General features: G+C 41.3%; 1 protein-coding gene across 2 annotated transcripts in view; it reads right to left on the minus strand.

The window, feature by feature from the left end:
• Window positions 1-815: 815 nt before the first annotated feature.
• HSD17B4 (hydroxysteroid 17-beta dehydrogenase 4) overlaps window positions 816-24,361 on the minus strand; it is a 429,215-nt gene continuing 405,669 nt past the window's right edge. For both annotated transcript variants that reach the window (XM_077462215.1, XM_077462216.1), the window contains exons 23-24: window positions 7,875-8,002; window positions 816-3,029 (exon numbers count right to left, since the gene is read on the minus strand). In XM_077462215.1, the coding sequence (XP_077318341.1) occupies window positions 2,940-3,029; window positions 7,875-8,002 (218 nt within the window). In that variant the 3' untranslated portion in view covers window positions 816-2,939. The remainder of the gene's footprint in view (window positions 3,030-7,874; window positions 8,003-24,361) is intronic.

Genomic DNA, 24,361 nt, shown 5'->3' on the forward strand with positions numbered 1-24,361 from the left:
GGTTAATTAGGCCCAATTTGGAAATTTTCACTTAGTGGTGTACTCACTTTTGTTGCCGGCGGTTTAGACATTGAGTTGAGTTATTTTGAGGGCAAATTTACACTGTTATACAAGCTGTACACTCACTACTTTACATTGTAGCAAAGTGTAATTTCTTCAGTGTCGTCACATGAAAAGATAAAATATTGACAAAAATTTAAATATTTTGTGAGATACTGTATAAAGAGATACCTACACATAGGCACACATACCTACGTACACACACTGGTCATCTCTTGTACCAATGTGCTGCCCTCAAAGAATGAAAAAGCTATCTATTGTGCCTAAAATCCTGTGCTGAGACAATAAGCAAAACCGCTTTGCGATCTCCAGAATAACAACGGATGGCTAGAATTGTAATAGCCTACACAGACTGGATTTAACATCTGCACCTGTGATTTCATCCTCACTTTCCAAGTCCTGTACACTGAAGAGGATTTAATACATCTCTAACCTTGGATGACATGACAAATCTCAATACATTACTCCAAATCCATATTAAATACAGCAAGCAAATGATTTAGGGACTATTAAATATCTGTTTTGGCTTTATAGGAGGCACAGTCGCAGAGCAATAAATGAAACATTACAACAATCCTTGGAGTGAACAGCTTGCAGGCCACAGTGGAACATATTTGTGATGTGGCGTGCATGGCAAAAAAAAACAAACAAAGAAAACAATGACATTATCTAATAAACCGATTCACTGGAGCATGAACATAGACTTCTTCCCCAGTGCAGGCAATGTGACCATTAAATACACATTAACTCACAGATTTAAATCAATCCGTTTTTATTAAATTGCATATTTACATACAAGTAAGGTATTAGATCATTGAGGGCTTTGATAAAGCATACCGATGAGAGATATCATTAAGACAATCAGATGGACGTTCTATTTAATAGGACATTAATGGAGGTTTTATTCTTCTCTCAACTAGCAGAAAATGTTAGGTCCCCTCTGTGCATTATTGTAGGCTAGCAAAGGAAAAATGCCAAACTGGCTGTGCTGTTAAGTGAAGACAATTTCATGGTTTCTCTATTTTTGCATAAAATTGGAATTTGGGTCAACATCCCTCTGCAGAGCAACACATAAGTGTGCCTTTCTACTACTCATCCTGGATAGGAAGCTGGGAAAATGCTAGTCTCTCTGTCTATAAGTGGTCTCAGAAGGAAAAGCCATCCTGAGATGGAAAGATCCTGATGGTGAATGTGAGATGGTCTGGTCTTAGAAGCGATCACCAAATGGTATTACCTTCAGTGAACCTGACTTGACAGAAAATCTATAGTCAGTTCCATAACGGTGCATCAAAAATACGATGTGATGTTGAAATGCATGGCCTTGGGCTGGTCACACATTATATAATGCTTGCAACTGATGCCGCATAACTGTCTAAATTAGCAGCACTGATTGTGAGCATTACGTAGGTTATAGCTTACCAAAAACTAGCCATTTAAGATATCAAGGCACTTGCAAATCAACATTAAATACTTTTTACTCATGTCTTAGCGAGTGAATCTGAGACATAAGCTCAAAAAAATGAGAAGGAGCTGGAAGGAGCAATGTCTTCACTTTGCTACATGCAGAGGATTTCAAGTAGATATCAACTTTTAGGTTTGGAAACCATTTTAATAGAACAAAAACAATGGCTGGTAAAACTGTAATTTTTAGGAGAAATTCAGCTTTGCCTTCATACCACTCCTTTCATTCCCTGATCTGCCACTTTTTCATTTTGTATACCATCGGCCTTTTTGTCCATTAACATTAAATAAGTGATCAAAGGGACCCAGCTAGGGCAACACATAAAGGAATCTTCTGTAGTTCACTTTTATTTCTATAATGCATTTCTTTAAAAAATACTTCCACTCAATGACTTAAATGGACCTTGCATGAACATTAAACTGAAACATCAGTGGTCTGCTTGAAGAATTCTGAACATGGCTTCTGCTTCTTGTTATGAATTGGGCACTTAAATTGGAGGCCCAAGCTTTCCAATAGCCCACTAACCCAGAATGTTTATCACAAACTTAATATTGTTAATTATTATGATTGTTGCTATACCGTTTGATTAGCATACATTTGATTAAGTGTACCCGTCTACCATAAAAAGCTGAGGCAGCAACTTGTGTGTTATACGAATACAGTATTTCAGTAAAGTCTGCCTGTCATTTCATAACATCAATGCCTAAAGCCCAAGTTACTAGTAACATTTAGTAGTCTAGTTTGAAGAAGATCCTCAACAAAATTATTACTGCAATGATATCAAGATAATAGGGTTGATTTACTAAATCTGGAGTGTGCAAAATATGGTGCAGCTCTGCATAGAAGGTTCAGCTCAGTTTCTTTTTGTCACAGCTTAACTGAACAAGCCGATTGGCTACCATGGACAGCAATACCAGATTTTTCCTTCTCTATGTTTAGTAAATCAACCCCTGTGTTGTTCTACACTAAGGCTACTTTCACACTTATACCCCTGCATTTCGTTTTTCTAAATTCAGGAGACGTTATTTGGGAAGCTTAAAACTTCTTTACCCAAATTATTTTCTCCCGTGTTTAGGTGTTCCTACTTTAAAAGAGTTTAGCGACTAATTAGATCACGAAAGCAGTTAAAAGGTTAAGTGTGATCAACGGCAGTGAAAATGAATGCTTATTATTGCATTTATATGCATTTAGAAAAAAATGTTCTCTAAATGTAAATAAATACAGGTTTGACACTGCCAGTTTGAATGTGGCCTAAAAAGTCCTTGGAAGACATTTCTAGAATTGAACTTATGAAAAGAACACTGCGGGGCTGGGGGCAAGGAGACAAGTACACTCTGTAAATTCAGGCACTGTCCGCATTGTATATGGATGACAGGTACACTTCAGAATGGCATTGCTTGATCCTGCCGTCACATTCTCACAGTTTAGCGTAGTCTTTCAATATCATCTCCAGTTTTTGACTCAGCATGATGTTGCCTTTCACTTTGAGTTTACCAGCGAAAAATGCCTAAGAATAAAATGAAAAAAGAAACATCAAACACTCGGATATTGTTTTGTTATCTCCATTCCCACTCTGCTTTTTCTCTTTCTGTAGAAATGTCACTTTGAAAAGCACAGTCTGTCCCAAAAGAGTTGAAATGAGTAATTCCAAAAACACGGCACACAGCATCAAAGATGAACAAGCTTCAATGTAATATAATCAGCAATACATTGAAATCACCATCTTTTCTTCCCACAAGACATAAATGCACACTTAATTTTGCAGTCAGATTCTGGCAAGAAGCAAAGAAAGAAAGCTCTAAATTAAAAGCCTTGCAAGAAAATAAAGTGCTTCAGCTGATGGCACACATTGCAAGCGCGTGTTTGGCGTTTATGCTGAAAGGAGAACAGTCTTTCGTGCGGTAAATATATTGCTCTCTGAATTCTTGTGATGCTTAAGAGAATGCTGAGTGCTGCAATCCACAATGATACTCATGCCTTAAAGGCAACGTTTAGTCTCTCTGCTGACTCAGTGGTATGGAGATAATGCCTTTGCATTTTATATCTTTATGCCCTCATTCTCTTGTATTTTTCTCTTATGTCTTGTACATTTAATTGGTATAGATCTGAGAACAGATTGCAAAGCCGCACAGTGGTGACTTCTCTACTCGGTTAAGATTATATGTGTCCTACATCATCTGACTGAAAAGAGGAGGTAATACTCTTGTCTAAATTTACAATTACATTTGTGTTTTAAAGTCGAAATTCAGGAATGATCTTTATTGCATGCTTACACTAGTCCAGCATGGAACAACGTAAGTATGCATATTTCATATCTGATATGCTGAAGTGGAAGCAGACATCGCTACCACCACTCTCCAGCGCCTCCAATCACAGAGCACCTTATGTTCATGGAAAAAAAGTACAAGGGATTCTATGAATGGCAGAGGTACAAGAGACCCCCTGTGGTCAATACGCAGTGGGGCAGCTGCTTGGGACAGGACCTACAAAATAGTGCCAACTACTACAGTGACTATAAGCTTCTGCAGCAGTCCATCAGGTATTAAATATGCATACTTACAATAATTACATTGTAAATATAAATTTAAGGGGCTAGTTCCCCATTACAGACATTTTAAAAAGTACATTACATCTTCAAAAGTAACTCCAATTGTGCGGAGAAAAAATAAATAAAAAATAAATAAATCCCCTCTAGGTTGCCAATGTACATTGCAGGGATTATAACAAACTTTGTATTAGATTTCTACCTTTTTTGTTCTGAAAGGGCAGTTTTTTCTTCAGAGAAACACTGTTTCACAATGTCCTCTGGATACTGATTTCTAATGGGAGGGATTGGTTTAATATAATCAGCTGGTGCACCATAAGTGCTCTAATGAGAAAAGCTGCAGATTCAGCTTTAGAATAAGGCTATACAGAAAGATGGCACCTACCTGATTTATAACTAGCCTTTGCAGTAATGTGCAATGGAATGGCAATGCATATAATTTTTTTTAATGTAATTAAAGGAGAACTAACCATTAAGGATCTTGCCTAAGGATCACCCCCTTCTAAAAATGACTTGTAAAGTCAATCAGGTGTAGTCGTTTTGATTAGCTCAATGTGAAAATAACTTTCCTGGAGCATTTCAGTCCCTGATAGTGCAACTGAAGCAATACATCAACTATGGGTGGCAAGGTAGTGTCAAAAGATCTCCAGGATAAAGTTGTGGACAGGCACAAGTAAGGATAGGGATACAAAACAATCTCCTAGGCTTTAGCGTGCCTATAAGCACAGAAACGTCTATTGTTAAGAAGTTGAAGGTATTTGGTACAACACAGTCTCTCCCTGGATCAGGACGTCACTCCAAACTGAATGAAAGAGCCAGGAGGAAACTGGTCAGAGAGGCTACCAAGAGGCCTACAGCAACTCTGAAGCAGTAGTTGCAGTAATTTATGACAGAGTGGTCACTGTGTGCATTTGACAACAATATCACAAATTCTCAACAAATGTCACTTGTATGGAATGGTTGCAAGAAAAAAGCCCCTCCTCGTGAAAGACCACACACAGTCACGACTGGGCTTTGCCAAAACACACCTTAAAGATACTAAGGCCACATAGAAAAGGTGTTCTAGTCAGATTAAACTAAAATTAATTACTTGGCCTTAACACCAAATGACATGTCTGGCAGAAAGCCAATACAGGTCACAATCCAAACAACACCATTCCTACAGTAAAGCCTGGAGGTGGTAATATCCTGTTATGGGGATGTTTCACTACAGCAGGGACTGGAACACTTGTCAAAATAGAAGGGAAGATGGATTGGGAAATACTATCAAATTCTTAAGGAAAATCGACTGCCCTCTGCCAGAACGTTGTCAATGGGAAAAAGGTTTACAACATGACAATTATCCAAAAGCACACAGCAAAAATTACCACACAGTGGTTGAAGGAGAAAAAGGTAAAATGTCCTTGCAAGACCTAGTCAGAGCCCAGACTTAAACCCCATTGAAAGTCTGTGGAATGACTTGAAGACTGCAGTCCACAAATGATCACCATCAAATTTAACCAAACTTAACTATCTAGATGTGTAAAGTTAGTAGAGACATAGCCCAACAGACTAAAGGCTGTATTAAAAGCAAAAAGTGGTTCAACAAAATGACACAAGGGGGTGATCCTTTTTCTAACATTTTGCGATTCTGTTTTTGAATTTTTTTTCTGACATGTTCGTGTTATATCTTAAGGCTCGGTTCACACAGGGGGCGATGCAAGGCGACACGACTTGCCTCGCCGCGACCTGCCGCGACCTCAGCGGCGACTTGCAAATGACTTCTGTATAGAAGTCAATGCAAGTCGCCCTGAGGTCGCCCAAAAGTAGTACAGGAACCTTTTTTCTGAGTCGGAGCGACTCGAGTCGCTCCTCTTAGAACGGTTCCATTGTACAGAACGGGGGCGACTTGTCAGGTCGCGGCACGGCAAGTCGTGTCGCCTCGTGTCGCCCCCTGTGTGAACCGGCCCTTACTTGGATGTTATAAGTTGCACTGAGTAAATACAGCTGCTTAAAAAAATAACTGTCTTCATTTCAGCCTGCAAAGCAACCAAAATGTGATTATTTGAAAAGGGATTGATTCTTTTCTATAACCACTGTAAATTGTTTTTCAGGTGTGGGTATTTGTGGAGGGCAACTCCCTGTCTTTTACCGTAGTCTACCACTTAAAGACTTGTTCATTCCTATAATCATTCACATCTCTGATACTTCATCCCAGTCTTTTGTCTGACTAACTGATCCTTCGCCTCCAAATCCTTGCTTAGTCTATTAGTCAGGGTAATACATTCTGGTAATTTTGAAATGGTTCCAGTTCCACCTTATACTCTCCAGTGCACAAACCAGGGTCCATAAAGACATGGATGAGTAAGTTTGGGGAGGAGGAACTTGACTGGCCTGCACAGAGTCAGGACCTCAACCCAATAGAACACCTATGGGCTGAATTAAAGCAGAGACTGTAATCCAGGCCTTCTCATCCACATCAGGGCCCGACCTCACAAATGCACTTTTGAAAGAATGGTCAAACATTCCCATGAACACCCTCCTAAACCTTGTGGACAGCCTTCCCAAAAGAGTTGAAACTGTTAGAGCTGCAAAGGCTGGGCCCACTCAATATTGAACCCTATGGACTAAGACACCATTAAAGTTCATGTGCGTGTAAAGGCAGGTGTTCCAATACTTTTGGTAATATAGTGCATCTCTCATGTGTGGCAATATCCCACTAGAGACCTTCTTTCCCATCAGATGGCCTTGTTTTATGAAGGAAGTCTCTAAATCTCCATTTTGTTTCTTATCCTCCCTGTCTTCTTCCAAATCAACCTCAATAGGGTTTTTATGTTTCCCAATTCATGCACCTGATTTAGTTTTTTTCTTTTGTTGATGGTTGCTTTAGGCTATATTTATAAAGTTATGTGCCGTGTCCGAGAAGCACTACACAACTTTCTTTTGAAATAAGGCGGAGTTCCAGAATTTTTTTTCAGCAATGTAAATACCGTCTATGCATGCTTAACCCTCCACTTACGGTCATGTCCATCCACCGGCTCCTGGGATTGATGACACTCATATCCCAGGAGCCAATGAGTGGGTGGACATGACACCATTTGTATCATTGCGCTACGTTTTGTACTATATGTGCATGTTCGAGATCGGTAGATGCATGCTGGGTAGCCAACAGTGCCATGTCCCGCAAGGAAGAACATATGGGCTTCAGATGCCCACACTGAAGATGAAGGTGTGCTCGCTGGGGACTACAAAGTGAGTTCATGATAAGATCATGATTTATAATACCTATATTTCATACACATTCCATTAAGAATAGCATAAGGTGCAATCATCGCTGGGGATTATTTAAAAAGAAAAACCAGCTGGAACTTCGCTTTAGGTAAGGCATATGGTCCTTCATATCCAGATGAAAGGGGTGCTTTCTTCCCTTCCAGTGTCTAAATGAAGTAGCATGGGATAGATGGAGAGTAAATGTATGCTGTACTACAGGAAGATTGGAATAATGGACACCTGTTGCTTGTTCTGCATGAGCGAAGTACATGTTTGCTTTAAAGATTAAAACAGCATAAAATATATGAGCTTTGCTTTTGCAGTCTTGATGTTTTAAACAAAAGTATGGTGACACTATGCTATGTCCATTGCCTAATGTTTTTTGTTCAGTCTAAAACTTAATTGCTTAACGGTATTCAGGTAACGAAGTTCCAATTCCCGTTTATCTTCTTGACAACTCAATTAGTGCGCCAAACTTTCAAGAGATTCATGCCTTGGACATAGTTTCAAGGTCAGCTCTCGCTCATTTCTGAATTAAAGTATTGCTTAATTTATTACCTTTTGGGGATTTTGTTTTCCCAAAACAAGATCCATAAAGTCTTGATCAGAAAGGGTAAATGTGGTATCGGCACGGCCACGGACATTCCCACGATAGACTTCTCCAGCCCCATTCTTCAGGTCAATAGCTTTTACGGGAAAAATAGAAGTTTAGAATTATTATGTGAAACAGAACAGCACATCTATTCTCCACTGTACATCATCTAAAACCTCTCATTTGCATGTACCTTCAATCTTACCCGGAGTCCAGTGTCTTATGATGGCATTAATAGCTTTTGGAGTACTGTTAGTCTGAATTATGGTAACCTCCCAACGGGCCCTACAAAATTTCTGCTCGTAGGGTCCCCGAGAGCTGAGCTTCCTTAAGACCATGGCTTTTGGAAGCTCAGGTCAGATACAAGTGATGAGATTAGATGGTTCAGGGAGGGAATTACAAAACTGTTCTATCCAAGTCAGTTTCAATAAACCTAATAGCACAAGCAAATTACGTGTTACTTTATAAAGCCCTCCTCAACTTTTATTCTGGTAACAACTGTCAGAGATTCGGAATGTTTTTTTTTTTTAGGACAAACAGGGAGAGTAAATCAGCCTAGTAGCAACAGAGACAGCAATTGAAATCTGACAGAGGCCCTAATGCTTCCCCAGTCTATGCATGAATATAAATAAACATAGAAGCTTTGTCTAGAGATACACTTGAACTATAATAAGTAGATCTATGCCAAAAGGCTTCATCAAAAATGTACATCTCTATTGCACTTGTGCGAGATCCACAGTACATTAACCTACTATTCTGGGGACAGCACCCTGTGCATGTTCCCATCTCCATGTATAATAAATGTAAATTAGGGCTAGAATATAAAAAAAGGGTCCCTCTTCCCTATTGACAGAGCAGCCCATCACAGAAGAATCAAAACATAAAGCAGGGCAGAATGCCAATGAGAAAGTGAAAGAGTAATACTCTCTACTAGGTCTGACAAGCTTCCAGGTCAGGAGCTAGTTCCACAGGTTAAAGTCTGGGGCCACAGTGGAGCATTCCTTTTCTTTTGGACAAGTTCCAATGCTGGAATGGTGCAGGAACCGAATTGCTTGACCAAGAATAGGGATAGGGCTAACTTCTGAAGCTGGCATTGTGTGATTTGTGTGTTCTACAGTATGTCACACAACAGTCTTTGATTTAAAATAACATATGTTAGTGTAGAATTAGTTTTGTAGTAACAAAACAAGTTTAAAGGAAATATCCCATTAGATGAAAAACAAGTATTTAAATGCATTTCCTTTCTTGTATCTATAATTTATTACATATACACACCTTCAATGTGCAGATATGCCATTTCCACATTTTATCCTCTTACTTATTACCTTTACATGCATTGCACATTTGAAAATAGGGTACTATGACAAAAACACATGTTTTGGTGACAGCTGCCTAAGAGGAGAACTTTTAAAAATGTCCTATCACTTACGTTTGCATCACCAGGACAGGAATAGAGAGAAGTCTCCCCAACAGGACATAGCAAAAAGTAAACTGAAATGGATTTACATAGTAAGGTTGAATAAAGACACAAGCCCATCTAGTTCAACCTGAGTGTCTACAATTGTCCCTATCCCTGTACATCACACACTCACATCGGTCCCTACCCTCAAGGAGCCCACAATCCAAGGTCCCCATTCATATCCTAGGGCCAATTTTGGAAAGAAGCCAATTAACATACCTGCATGTCTTTGGAGTGTGGGAGGAAACCGGAGTACCCGGAGGAAACCCACGCAGGCACAGAGAGAACATGCAAACTCCAGGCAGGTAGTGTCGTGGTTGGGATTCAAACCAGCGACCCTTTTTACTGCTAGGTGAGAGTGCTACCCACTACACAACTGTGCCACCCTTTAAAGCACTATTGGAACCCAAAAACCATAAAGTAACATATTGCAGCTTATCAATTCTTAGAATGGCTGTATTAGTTTTCCTTTTGTAGGTTTTTTTCCTCTTTTTTGCTTTATTTCCACCTGATCATCCATCCAGTATGTCTTATTTTTCAACTTCCCTCAACAGACCAAGCTGATAATGAAAGGGTTGAAACAAACCATTTAACACTGACAAGTTTACTTATAATGGCCATTTTTTTATGTAAAACCATCATCCCAAAAGCAAAAATAAAATGTTGCTGCAAGTCCTTTTTGGCTGGAGTGTAGCTTTAATTTGTTAATCGAGTCCATTTAAATCTGTAAGTGCCCCTAAAGCCGCGTACACACGTAGCCGTCTGTCCGACGTACTTAGTCTGGCGGACTTACCGCCAGACTGTCCGGACTTTCCGAACGGGCTACTTGCCCACACACGGCACTTTTTCAGCGGACTAATACGGCGTACTTAGTCCGCCGTACTATCCGCCCTACTTTTGAAATGAACGGACTCGCCCACACACGCGGAGGAAAGTCCGCTCATTTCGAGCGCGTCTCCAGGTAGGCGGGGCCCGTGAAGGATACGTCGCTGGCCCCACCGCCTGGTATGGACTTAAAGGGGAACCCCAACGCCGAAATTTTTTTTTTCGGCGTGGGGGTCCCCCCAAAGTCCACAACAGAACCTTGTCCGAGCACGCTACCAGGCCGGCCAGGAAAGGAGGGGCGAGCGAGCGCCCCCCTCCTGAGCCATACCAGGCCGCGTGCCCTCAACATGGGGGGTGCCTTGGGGAAGGGGGGCCGCACGCCCCCCCACCCCAAAGCACCTTGTCCCCATGTTGATGAGGACAAGGGCCTCTTCCCGACAACCCTGGCCGTTGGTTGTCGGGGTCTGCGGGCGGGGGCTTATCGGAATCCGGGAGCCCCCTTTAATAAGGGGGCCCCCGGATACCGCCCCCCACCCTATGTGAATGAGTATGGGGTACAATGTACCCCTACCCATTCACCTGTAAAATAAAGTACAAAAAAAAACACAACACACAAGATAAAATAATTTATTGCACAGCTCCGGGGGTCTTCAGTCTTGGGGGGTCTTCTCGCCGGACTCCTCCGCTATCTTCTTGTAGCTCTTTTACTAGCGGAGGAGCCCGGTATTCTTCTTAGTCGCCGCGGCCTCTTCTTCCGACTTCGGGGGTCTTGTCCCCCTCTTCGGTTCTTCTGCCGGGCCACCGCGCCTTCTTATAGCTCTTTTACAGGCGGTGGCCCGGTCTTCTGTCGCCGCCGCCTTCCGTTCTTCTTCTTCTTCTCCTGGAGATGTTGACTCGACGTTCTCTCCGGCCGCAATGCCAGGGACGCGCTGCGCTGCCACTTATATAGGGACAAGGGGCGGGGTCACATGGTGACCACGCCCCCTTACGATGTCACAGTCCCGGAGGATGCTGGGACTGTCGCCATGTGACATCAACCCATGTGACCAACCCATGTGACATCGACCCATGTGACACCGCCCCTTGTCCCTATATAAGTGGCAGCGCAGCGCGTCCCTGGCATTGCGGCGACAGAAGACCGGGCCACTGCCTTTAAAAGAGCTATAAGAAGGCGCGGTGGCCCGGCAGAAGAACCGAAGAGGGGACAAGACCCCGTAGTCTGAAGAAGAGGCAGCGGCGACGAAGAAGAATGCCAGGCTCCTCCGCTAGTAAAAGAGCTACAAGAAGATACCGGTGGAGTCCGGCGAGAAGACCCCCAAAGACGGAAGACCCCCGGAGCTGTGCAATAAATTATTTTATCTTGTGTGTTGTGTTTTTTTTTTGTACTTTATTTTACAGGTGAATGGGTAGGGGTACATTGTACCCCATACTCATTCACATAGGATGGGGGGCCGGTATCCGTGGGCCCCCTTATTAAAGGGGGCTCCCGGATTCCGATAAGCCCCCCGCCCGCAGACCCCGACAACCAACGGCCAGGGTTGTTGGGAAGAGGCCCTTGTCCTCATCAACATGGGGACAAGGTGCTTTGGGGTGGGGGGGCCGTGCGGCCCCCCCTTCCCCAAGGCACCCCCCCATGTTGAGGGCACGCGGCCTGGTACAGCTCAGGAGGGGGGGGATGCTTGCTCGCCCCTCCTTTCCTGGCCGGCCGGGTAGCGTGCTCGGACAAGGGTCTGTTGTGGACTTTGGGGGGACCCCCACGCCGATTTTTTTCGGCGTTGGGGTTCCCCTTTAAGTCCATACCAGGCGGCGGGGCCAGCGACGTCTCCTTCGCTGGCCCCGCCTACCTGGAGACCTGCTCGAAATGAGCGGACTTTTCTCCGAGCGGGAAAAGTCCGTTCATTTCAAAAGTACGGCGGACTGGCATACACACGGCCGGATTGTCCGCCGAAATGCGAGTCCGGCGGGAAGATTGGAGTGTAAAACTACATTCTAAGTCCGCCGTACTTTCAGGTCAAAAAAGTATGCCGGAGGCTACACACAGGGGGATTGTCCGGCGGACTTGAGTTTGCCGGACTTTTCCACCCGCTTGATCGTGTGTACGCGGCATAATACTACCCTGGTTGATAATGCTGCTATCCAAAGGTGTTTGTTACACCTCCATTGGAGTGGTAACACCCCAAGGCAGGAAGTGCGTTACTGGTTGGATCACCAGGTGAAATAAAGAAGAAAACTAAAATGTAGCCACCACGTGTAAGGATTAGTAAGATGCAATGTATTACATAGTTAGTCAGGCTGAAAAAAAAAAAAAAAGACAAGAGTCCATCTAGTTTAATCAATAAAAATCATACAATCCCACATACACAATCTTATACCCACAGTTGATCCTGAGGAAGACGAAAACCCCCAGCAAAGAATGATCCATTTTGCTACAGCATTAAGAAGAATAAAGATATGGTTGGGCTATGATATGGGCCTACATGCCAAAATATAGAGCATAAGGAAAACCCCCCTTGACGGGACTTTACTGGCCCAAAGAAGTATCATAATATAATAATTTGCTACAGCAGGGGAAAAAATTTCTTCCTGAGCCGAGAGGCATTCGGATATTCCCTGGATCAGCTTCATCTATAAATGTTAGTACTCCAGTTATATTATGTAGCAAAATGACAAAAAACGATTACATAAATTTGTGTTTAATACCGCTTTAACCTACTCTATCCAAAACTAATAAGGAAAGTTTGATTATACAGTGCATACACTTTAAAACAGTTAGCACTGTTATCCAAGAATTTAATAATGCCTTTCCAAGTGAAGGACAATCACAAGCATGACATTAAATCTTTATTTAGAGATTAATACTATGAATGAGGAAAAACAAACATTAAAGTGGAACTACACTCAGCTATACTCCAACGCTGAGGTGTCCCCAGAGCTCCCTCACTGGGCACTGACATCTTTAGCCAGTCTTCTGTGTACCGATCTTCAGTGGTTTTGATTGGCTAAGCCAAGGTGATGTCACTTCTGCGTATGTGTGGGAGTTAATTTATCTCAGTAGATGCTGAAAATGTACACTAAGTGGTGGTCAGTGTACACTGCAGATATGGAAAAAAGGGAAAAGAAACCGCGCTACGGTAGGTACACACACGGTGTACAGATAACCAAGAGTATAAGTCTTCTAAGAACACTGCAGATAAGTAGGTAAGAAACATTAGCACATGCATTAAAAACCCACCTGTTCGCAGTTTTTTTTATTATTAAAGTACCACTTTAAACATTGTTGATTACAAGCTACTACTCATAATGCTTGCATATACGAAACAGAAGTTCATACAAAACATTTTCAGAACAGCAGGCAGCACAGTGGGTACTGTGAATTCTCACCAGCAACACCATCTGCATGTTTGCACATTCCCATCTCCATTTCTCTAGGTTAATATGGGTTTTCCCAACTTAGTTTTAAACAATCCAAACATACACTGTTACATAGGTTTCTATCAAACATTGTGTGTACGCTTGTATGACTACTGAAGGAAAATAAGACTGACGGCACATTTCAAAGCGGGGAGTAATGTGAAAAAAAAAAAAAAAAATCAATACCATCAGGGCATCTCTGCCAAGTATGTTGGCTCTACATGCATGAATAAAATAAAAATAAAATATACTCAATAGAACCTCAAATCCAAAAAATATTGGGATGCTGTGTAAAATCTACATAAAGACAGAATGCATTAATTTGCAGATCTTATAACAATAGAAAATAGAAATAGAAAATATAGCAAACGTTTAAAGTGAGAATATGTACCATTTTAATAAAGTTCGAAAAGGTCAACAAAAAGCTGGCAAAGTAAGTGTTCTTAACAAGGAAGAGCTGAAAGAACATTTTGCAATTAGGTTAACTGGCAACAGGATTGGTTATAAAAAAAAGAGCATCTTAGATAGTGGGCAGAGGTTTGCCAATTCGTGAAACGCTGCATCTAAAAGATGAACAATTTTAGAATAATAAATAAAATATGTGAATTGACCCAACACCTCCGCAAAAATATGTGCTGAAAAAAATAAAATAAAAATCAATGTGGACTCACATTTTGCTGACCGCTCTGGAGGCAGGTTATACAGACACACCTGTACCTAGGAAAACGAGGTCTGAATTTTAACAGAGAGCTTCCAAGCCCACAAAGCACATAAGCCTAGGAGCATTGCCAGTGATAGCTTGCTCCAGGCCATTTTTCTCTTAAAATTGGAAATGTCCAAATATGCTGTTTTTGACTACCTGTAATGGGGGTCAATACGCTCTGGTGAGTAGGATGCACATGTGAATGTTGGTGAGAGGTTATATACACAACGTCACGGGTGTATTTGGTCACAAAGGCGTTTGGATGCAACAGTGCATGAAACTTTATATTTCTTTTGGAGTTCTACGGACTTTAAGCCACTTGTCATACAATTGACATTGTTTTATTGATGTATATGCACATTTTCAGAGCGCAATTTCTTTTTGGTTTGTTTTAATTTCAGCATAGCGTTCCACAACGTAAAATTGTAGACACTATAAAATATTTGGCACATCTTGAAATGAAAAATAAGACAGTCTACGGAATGTTGAGCAGTTTGAATCCTACGCTGTATATCAGCCAAGAATGGGACAACATTCCTCCTTTCTCAAACCTCCAGCAACTGGTCTCCTCAGTCCCCAGACATTACATAGTGTTAAAAGAAGAGGGGATGGTACACTATTGGGCCCTATTCCAAAATTTTGGGAATTGGGATTGTACTTTGTCAGATTTTTGTTTCCCTGTCCTAACTTTTTTGAGAGGTGTTTCTGCTATCAATTTCAAAATGTTGTTTTTTCATAAAATGGTACATTTTCTCTGTTTAACCACTTCCTGCCCAGCCTATAGCAGATTGGCGGCTGGTAAGTGGTTCCGTTATCCTAACTGGGCATCATATGACCATCCGTGTTTATCAGTACTGCTGGTCAGTGCTGCATATCAGTGCCGCCTATCAGTGTCCATCAATTCTGCCTATCAGTGCCAACTCCTCAGTGCCACCTTATCAGTGCCAACTCCTCAGTGACTCATCAGCGCCACATCTTCAGTGCCCGTCAGTGAAGGAGAAAACAAAATTTTATGACAAACTAAACTTTTTTTAAAAAAAAAATTGGTATGTTTAGCAAAAAATAAAAACCCCAGAGGTGATCAAATACCACCAAAAGAAAGCTCTATTTGTGGGAAGAAAATGATAAAACTGTAGTTGGGTACAGTGTTGCATGACCGTGCAACTGTCAACGTGTGACCATGCTGAAAGCTGAAAATTGTCCTGGGTAGGAAGGGGCGAAAGTGTCTGGTATTGAAGTGGTTAAACATTTGATGTTTTATATTTTTTGCTGTGAATAAAATATAGGTTTTTGAGATTTCCAAATCGGATTGTGTTTTTATGTATATTTTACACAGAGTTTCAACTTTTTTGGAATTGGGGTTGTTAAAAAGGTAGAGGATCTTTCTCTAAACTATACAAGGCTTGTATGAAACTCATGTTAGCACACACTTTGTCTCTGCAAACCTGTCACCTTTTTACACAAAGCAGACGTATATAGAATATACAGAAAAACTGTTTATACTGTATGATTACATTTTCTGTTTCTCGATCCCAAAAGTTCTGTAGTTTCTTATCGGAGGCTTTCTCTGTCGAGTTCCATTTAAAAAGTTCCCCACCTCTAAACACATACTGTAATGGAATGAAATGACAGCACCAGTCAAAGAATGTGGAGTCAATGACAAATAAATCATGCTACACAAAGCAAACACCGGTATGGTGATGCGATACAAGATATTGTCGTAGTGCAAAGTCAATGAACAAGGGTGATGGTTGAGAGGCTGTATTACTATGCCAGCTCTAAGCATTGTTCTGTCTGTTAAAGTACGGAAACTTGCTGCGATCATCAGAATTTTGCAGATGACAATTTGTCAACACTTCTGCACAAACTTTACAACATATTTTGCCATGTTCTCACTGCTGTTTATCCTGCCTGGGGATTTAACTAAGCCATTGGTTTACTGTCTGTTAACTAAAAATGCTTCGACAGGCCCAGGATTTCAACATATTAATGAGGCAAGAAATTGTGCATAGTAAATATTTTCTAGGCACACTTTAGGTCCCTTAGTATCAATTGGGCATTATTTAAATGCCACGGCCTACCTGTGTATTTTTGGTGATCACGTCCATCCCTTTATGACTACAGTGTACCCATCTTCTGATGGCTACTTCTAGCAGGATAATGCACCATGTTCCAAAGCTCAGATCATCTCACCACTGGTTTCTTGAACATGACGAGTTCACTGTACTCCAATGGCCTCTACAGTCACCAGATCTCAATCCAATGGAGCACCTTTGGGATGCAGTGGAATGGGAGATTCACATCATGGATGTGCAGCCGACAAATCGCAATGCTATTATGTGAATATGCACCAAAATCTTGAGGAAGGTTTCCAACACCTTGTGGAATCAATTGCATGAAGAATTCAGGCAGCTCTGAAGGCAAAAGGGTGTCCAACCCGGTACTAGCAAGGTATACCTAATAAAGTGGCCAGTGGGTAGATGAGCCACCATAAGTACTACTCGGTCCTTGCAGTCTTTTTTTTTTTTTTTTAACAGAAAATAACTAACTGGCTGCTGTGGGCATCACCACTATGTGGATGAATAAAAAGAGACAAAAAACTTAAATAGTAATTAATAAAATGGTAGGACTAGTTTTCGCTCACCTGATTTTAACTTGGGGGGCTGGTGAGAAAGCATGACAGCTTTCTCACCAGCTTTTCCATGAATATGAAAGAGAAAATACTCAAATAATATTATTCCACACCTGAAACTTCAGCAACAAAGTGAGAAAAGAGAAAAATAATCATTAGTAGCCTCAATATAACTGAGGTGGCCAACAAAATGGCGTTTGATTTCATGACAATCCAGAAAAAATAGGACGGCAAGCAAGAGCCACTGGGTCCTTACAGTAATTTTATTTAAAACTGAAAACATCTGACTGGCTGATGTGGGCATCATCACGGTGTATAAAAAATGCGTCCGTAAAACAAAAAACGTATATTAAACCAAACAGTGGATATTAAAAATTTAAGACAGGTCTTAGCTCATCTTTAAATCCACCAGGAGATGGCTGGTGAGAGAAATTGAGAAAATACAGGTCTTCCATGCACTGTATATGGACAAGAAAATACCCAAGCTGTATTAATATCCCACATCTGTAAACTCAGAGTTAAAGCAGCTAGCAAGGTGAGAAAAGGGAAAAAAGTATTCGTAACCCTCAATACAACTGTGAGGTGGCCAACGCTATTTAATTTGATTTTGTGGAAAGTCAATCTTCTTCAATTTCTGAACTGCACCCAAGAATCTTTCAAGGTGGCAGTCAATTTTTTTTGCATTACCAAAAGGCAGGAAAACAGATGGAAATTAGGTTTTGGGAACTTTTACTAGACTGTGATAAACCAATTTTCAGCTAAAAAGGTAAGCGTAATCAAAGTTTATGTACTATTCTCATTTTTCTATTCCTACTTCAGAGGTCACATTTATGTGTTAACCACAGGTCAAATCTGTCCAATGTTTATTAGCACTCTTCTGGCATGACAAAAGTTCTCATTCTGGGTTTTTATGGCTATATAAAAGGAATACAGGAGACTTTTTTTTGCAGCCTGGTGCTGTTACTTATGTACAGCACTGTAAATAAAAGGAAAGCCTGGGCACTATTAAATTATTAGGCCTCATGCACACAGGCGTTTTTACAGCCGTGTTTAGGAGGTTTTTTTTTACAGCTTAAAAACGCCTCTCCGTGTTATTCAATGGCCTCATACCCACGTGGACATTTTTGAGTTGTACGTGGCTTAGGCGTTTTTAAGCTCCAAAAAAAAAAATATATACAAAAGCATTAAGCCTCGTCAGGCGTTTCTCTGCCTCTATTCAAAATCAATGGTTCCCTATGGGAGCCCACTGATTAGAATAGAAGTCGCACCAGAAGTTGGATCATGATGATCCGACTTGCAAAACGACTTGTGCGGAGGATCTTGAAGGGGAACCCCTGCCAAAATGAAAAAACAAAAAGCAAAAACCTGGTGTTGGGGTTCCTCCCCAGGACGATACCAGACCCTTTGTTCACATAGGGTGGAGGACAGGGACCTGGGGGCCCCCCTTGTTAAAGGTGGCTTCCAGATTCCGATAAGCCCCCGCCTGCAGACCCTGACAACTAACGGCCAAGGTATATCGGGAAGAGGCCCTTATCCTCATCAACCTGGGGACAAGGTGCTTTGGGGTGAGGAGCGCAGGGCCACTGTGCAGGGACCGACCTGTCAGAGCGCCTCTCTCCTCTATGGGGGATCAGATGAAGACAAACCATAGAATCCGTTTTCATCCGATGACGGATGGAAAAGTAGGGTTTTCCTCTGTCATCAGAAATGGAGCATAGCAGAGACTGATGTCAGCAGATGATGTTCATCCGCTATTCCATAGGGAGGATACATGCATTTCCGAAAACGGATGGATGAAAAACTGACATGCGGTCATCCGTGTGAAAGGAGCCCAAGTTAGTTAAAGTGGTTGTAAAAGCAGAAGGTTTTTTATCTTTATTTTTTTATAAAAACACCTGTGTGCAGCAGCACCCCTAATACTTAAATGAGGTCCATTTAGATCTAGCAATGTTGCATGAGAGACTAGGCCAGTGATGGAGAACCTTGCCACTCATGTTTTGGAACTACATTTCCCATGATGCTCAACTACACTGTAGAGTGCACGGGCATCATGGGGAATGTAGTTCAAAACATCTGGGGTGCCAAGGTTCGCCATCACTGGACTATGCGGTCCGGGACTCCCCTGCTCAATGGCTGAGACAGCAGTGCAACAACATTGGCTCACTGACTTTGACAGCAGCGGGAGCCAATGAGGAAAGAAATGGTGGCAGAGCCAGGCCACAGCTCCGTATCTGAATGGACACAGGGAGCTGCGGCTCGGCTGCCCCCATTTCAAGCTGCTATGGGGAGGGGCAAGGAGCACCAAAGAGGGACCAGAGAAGAGAACGTTCTGGGCTGCTCTGTGCAGAGCAGAGCAGGTAAGTAGAACAGGTTATTTAAAAAACAAAACAAAAAAACAAGACTTTATTATCACTTTAAGTGACTGATGTACACCAGAAAAATTATTTTTTTTCAGGCCAAAAATATTTTCAGCAAGTACAGAAAATACCCATTGATCTTGCCAGAAATACAGTGTCTTCGGCACATCCTGTGAGCTCAAATGAAAGCACAAAGTGTTATATTTACAGTGTACTAGTCCTACCAAGACACCATGTAATGGAGGTGAACAAAATAAACATGATTCAGCCTTATGACAATCATGACGCCTCCCATTGAAAGAGTGATGAGTTTGGCTACAAAGAAACACACCGGGGATGATTTACTAAAACTGTAGAGCGCAAAGTCTGGTGCAGCTCTGCATAGAAACCAATCAGCTTCCAGGTTTTTTTTCTTTGTCAAAGCTTAATTAAACAAGCTGAAGTTAGAAGCGGATTGGCTACCATGCATAGCTGCACCAGATTTTGAACCGGACAGTGTGTTATTCAAAGGATTATGAGGTGAACAGGGCCTGAAAAAAGAAAGATAATGCAGCCACTGCATCTTAGTTTTTTGGGGTTTGCATACACTTTCATTCTGAAATCAAACCCCTGGACGAAGAAGTGAAACTAGTTTTTTAAAAGCACACAGAGGAGAGTTTTTAGCTAACAAAGCCAATATAAAAGTTTGTTTTTAGTCGGGACTTTCATTTTTAGAAGGGGTTGTAAACGTTTGTTTAAAAAACAAAAAAACAAACAAAAAATAAAAAAACACACAGGTTAGGCTTTCCTCCTCTGTGCAAGGGTTTGGCACAGAGTGGCCCAATCCTCCTCTTCTAGGGTCCCTGTATGGCACTCCTGGCTCCTCTTCTCGCGTGCCCCCATGGAGAAGCGATTTCCATGGGGGCACTCGTGTGGACGCTACCGAGTCCTGCTGCTGCGTCCATTGACAGATCGCAGGACTGGGTCCCACTCCTGAATCATTGTATTTGATTGACAGCTGCAGGAGCCAATGGCTCAGTCTATCCAATAAGGACCCAGGACAGCGGCTGGAGCTGCTGTGCTCATTCCAGTTGCTGGAAAGACGACATTCAGGTAAGTAAAAGGGGGGCTCTGGGGGGTTGTTTAATGGTTTGATTGTCCGTTGCTCCATTTCTTAGATGGCACTTCCCTGTCTTTCTATACTGGGTTCACACAGGAGCGGAGGGGGAATCACATGTTATTCAGACAGGAATTGTACTGCATTCCTGTTCAAATTGTATGCAATTTTTTGCAGTGCAATTTAAGCCCATTCATTCTGCATGGGCTCAAATCACACAGCAAAAGGTATGGGTAATCGGTATTGGTGAGTACTCAATGGAAATTATCGGTACTAGCACTCACCGATAAAAAATATTGGTACAACGCTATTGTTTTTACTTTTTTTATGTTAATCAGTTTTTAAACTGATGATTTGTGCAGGATGTCTAAGAGAAGGGGAGTAAGAAGGAAATAGAAAAATTGGTTGAAGATCAATACTCTGGGTGTTCAATATACCCGTGTGGTGCCCTCACCAATAATAGGTGCAGTCTCTGTGCCTAAATACTATAGAGAAGATTTACAGGGGAAGGATTCCCACTGAAAAGAGACACAGGCGGACCATGCTGCTTAATAAGGGATACATTTTAATAGGAGAATATAATTTAATACAAAAAGGGGGTAAGAAGGATAGCTCACTGATTTTGCAAAGTATTTCCTAGAAAACATAGAAAACAGACCATAAAGCTCCACATGCTGGCTTAAAAATCTAAAAGCATGCAATGCTATAGTTACCCGTCGTCAAAAAAAAAAAAAAAAAAAAAAAAAAAAATGACATATATAAAATATATTGCCAAAAGTATTGGGACACCTGGCATTACACACACATGAACTTTAATGGCATCCCTGTCTTAGTCCTTAGGGTTCAATATTGAGTTGGCCCACCTTGTGCAGCCTCAACTCTTCTTGGAAGGCTGTCCACAAGGTTTATGAGTGTGTCTATGGGAATGTTTGACCATTATTCAGGAAGCGCATTTGTGAGGTCATGCACTGATGTGGACGAGAAGGCCTGGCTCGCAGTCTCCATTCAAATTCATCCCATAGGTGTTCAATAGGTGTTCAATTGCATTGAGGACAGCACTCTGTGCAGGCCAGTCAATTTAAATCACCCCAAGCTCACTTATCAATGTCTTTATGGGCTTTGCTTTGTGCATAGTCATGTTGAAACAGGAAGGAAAAAAAGGAGGGGCAAACTGCGCTACGGGATACCCAAAATACAGAATTAGTCGGAAGCTGCAATTCTAATGTATGCCAAAAAATACAAAAATCAGAATAGAAAAAAGAAAAAACTGCGCTAACCTAAAAAATGGAAATATATCCCCAAATGAAAAGATATATATATATATATATATATATATATATATAGATATATATATATATATATATATATCAATCCAGAAGTAAAAAACAAACAAAAACCTCAAAGTGTTGCACCTGAATAGTAAATCAATTCAACATATTGTGCATATGTGTACATGTGCGACACTGACCCTCGCAAATGAGATACAGTAATGTATTACCAGTATTCGTATCAAGGGAAAGGGACCACTGTGCATGTAATTAAGCATAAAAAATTATACACAAAAAATTAAAAAAAGACATAAGTGATGAGCTGAAGCTCAAACAAGGTGTGTAAGGCTCGATAGAAAGTCGCCCCCTGGACAATGTAAGTTATTATGAAACGTGTAGAGTGGAGCGACGTGTTGACGTTTCCTCAGTCTTGTTCACTTGCTAAACACCAGGAAGTACGGGTTTGTCGGTTGGTGTGTGTCCGGCCGGCGCACATTTTCTATTGAGCCTGATTGTTAAATCCTTTATGTAAGTGCATCTATATTTTAATTTAATTAAAAGTTGTTGGTTTTACACTATTTGGAGCCTTTATCTTTTATATGGTATTGCGCTGAGCTGAGAGTGGTGTATGGAGGGACGATAGAGACAGCTATAGCTCCATCTTGTGGAAGACTTGTGATTGGTCAAGTGGTACATCAACCTGAATGCCTATTTAATCCATTGTCACCTGTTGTGACCCTCTGTAACGGGGGGGGGGGTCATCTCAAGTTGGTAAGGAGCCAATTTATACATATGGTGGCGGCTAAGAGCACATTGCACCTTGAAAACTTTTTTTGCTTGAATTCAGTCATTCACTTGAAGATTCATCACTGGTGGTCGGTCAATTACATGGACAATTTGTACAATTAATAATATACATATTTTTCACCTTTAATCATATGGACACTATATAGTGTTGATATTGTTCATATCATTTTATTCACTTGCTTTTTTATTTTTGTTTATCACGTATCTAAGTTTTCTGTTACACACCTTGTTTGAGCTTCAGCTCATCACTTATGTCTTTTTTTAATTTTTTGTGTATAATTTTCCCTTTCCCTTGATACGAATACTGGTAATACATTACTGTATCTCATTTGCGAGGGTCAGTGTCGCACATGTACACATATGCACAATATGTTGAATTGATTTACTATTCAGGTGCAACACTTTGAAACAGGAAGGGGCCATCCCCAAACTATTCCCACAAAGTTGGGAGCATGAAATTGTCCAAAATGTCTTGGTATGCCGACGCCTTAACAGTTGCCTTCACTCGAACTAAGGGGCCAAGTCCAGTCCCTGAAAAACAACCCCAAACCATATTCCCCCCCTCCACCAAATTATTTGGACCAGTGCACAAAGCAAGTTCCATAAATACATGGATGGAGTGGAGGAAATTGACTGGCCCACACAGAGCCCTGACCTCAACCCAATAGAATACCTTTGGGATGAAGTTTAGTTAGGGGTATTTCGTAATGGTTAGCCCGGGAAGATTTTACTCCCTTCCTAACCAGAGCACTTTTTACAATTTGGCCCTGCGCTGCTTTAACTGACAACTGCACGGTCATTCGACGCTATTCACAAACGAAATTTGCGTTCTTTTTTTTTCACAAAAATAGAGCTTTCGTTTGGTGGTATTTGATCACCTCTGCAGTTTTTATTTTTTTGTGGCATTAGTAAATATCTCACAAATGAAAAAAAGTTTAGGCCAATATATATTCCTCTACATATTTTTGGTTTAAAAAAAAAAAATAGTGTATATTGATTAGTTTGCGCAAAAGTTATAGCATCTACAAACTATGGGAAAGATTTATGGCACACACACACACACACATATATACATATATATATATATATATATATATATTTTTTTTTTACAAGTATAGTGGTGATCTGCGATTTTACAGGTATTGCGACGGACATATTAGACACTTCTGACACTTTTTTGGGCTATAAATATGCACCGATTACTGTGTAAATGTGATTGGCAGGGAAGGGCTTAACACTAGGGGGCGATCAAGGGGTTAACTGTGTTCGCTCAGTGTGTATTAACTGTGTGGGGATGGGAGTGACTAAGGAGGAGACATATCGTTTGTTCCTACACCCACAAATCCCCGTGCTGGCAGTCCTGCACGCGATCGTGCGTGGCCGGCGGCAAACGTGCCTGCCAGCCACGCACATCACGTCCCCCGCCGTGCAACACACATGCTCTCTGGTGGATGAAAAGCAGAAAGACGTACTCATATGAGTTTTCGCCCAGTGGGGCCATATCTGTGTGAGCCGGTCGGGAACCAGGTAAAGGGGGCTGAATACAAATGCACAGCACGCTTTTCACATATTTGTTAAAAAAAAAAAAAAATTGGAAAACTATTTATCATTTTCCTTCCACGTCACAATTATGTGCCACTTTGTGTGGGTCTATCAGATAACGTTTTTGGCTGCAACATGGCAAAATTTCAAGGCACTGTGCATAATTTATATATATATATATATATATATATATATATATATATATATATATATTTTTTTTTATACATACACACACACTTGCCAGGTTTACTAATAAGCACATAAGTAAAACACTAGAGTACAATAGCCTCGCTGGATCCACTCACATTTCATTACTGTACACACGTTTTAGGTAAATGCTCAAGCCTTTGCTC

The sequence above is a fragment of the Lithobates pipiens genome, unplaced genomic scaffold (assembly GCF_037356315.1).
Source record: "Lithobates pipiens isolate NorthernLeopardFrog02 unplaced genomic scaffold, aLitPip1_a1.2 Scaffold_3, whole genome shotgun sequence".
NCBI lineage: Eukaryota > Metazoa > Chordata > Amphibia > Anura > Ranidae > Lithobates > Lithobates pipiens.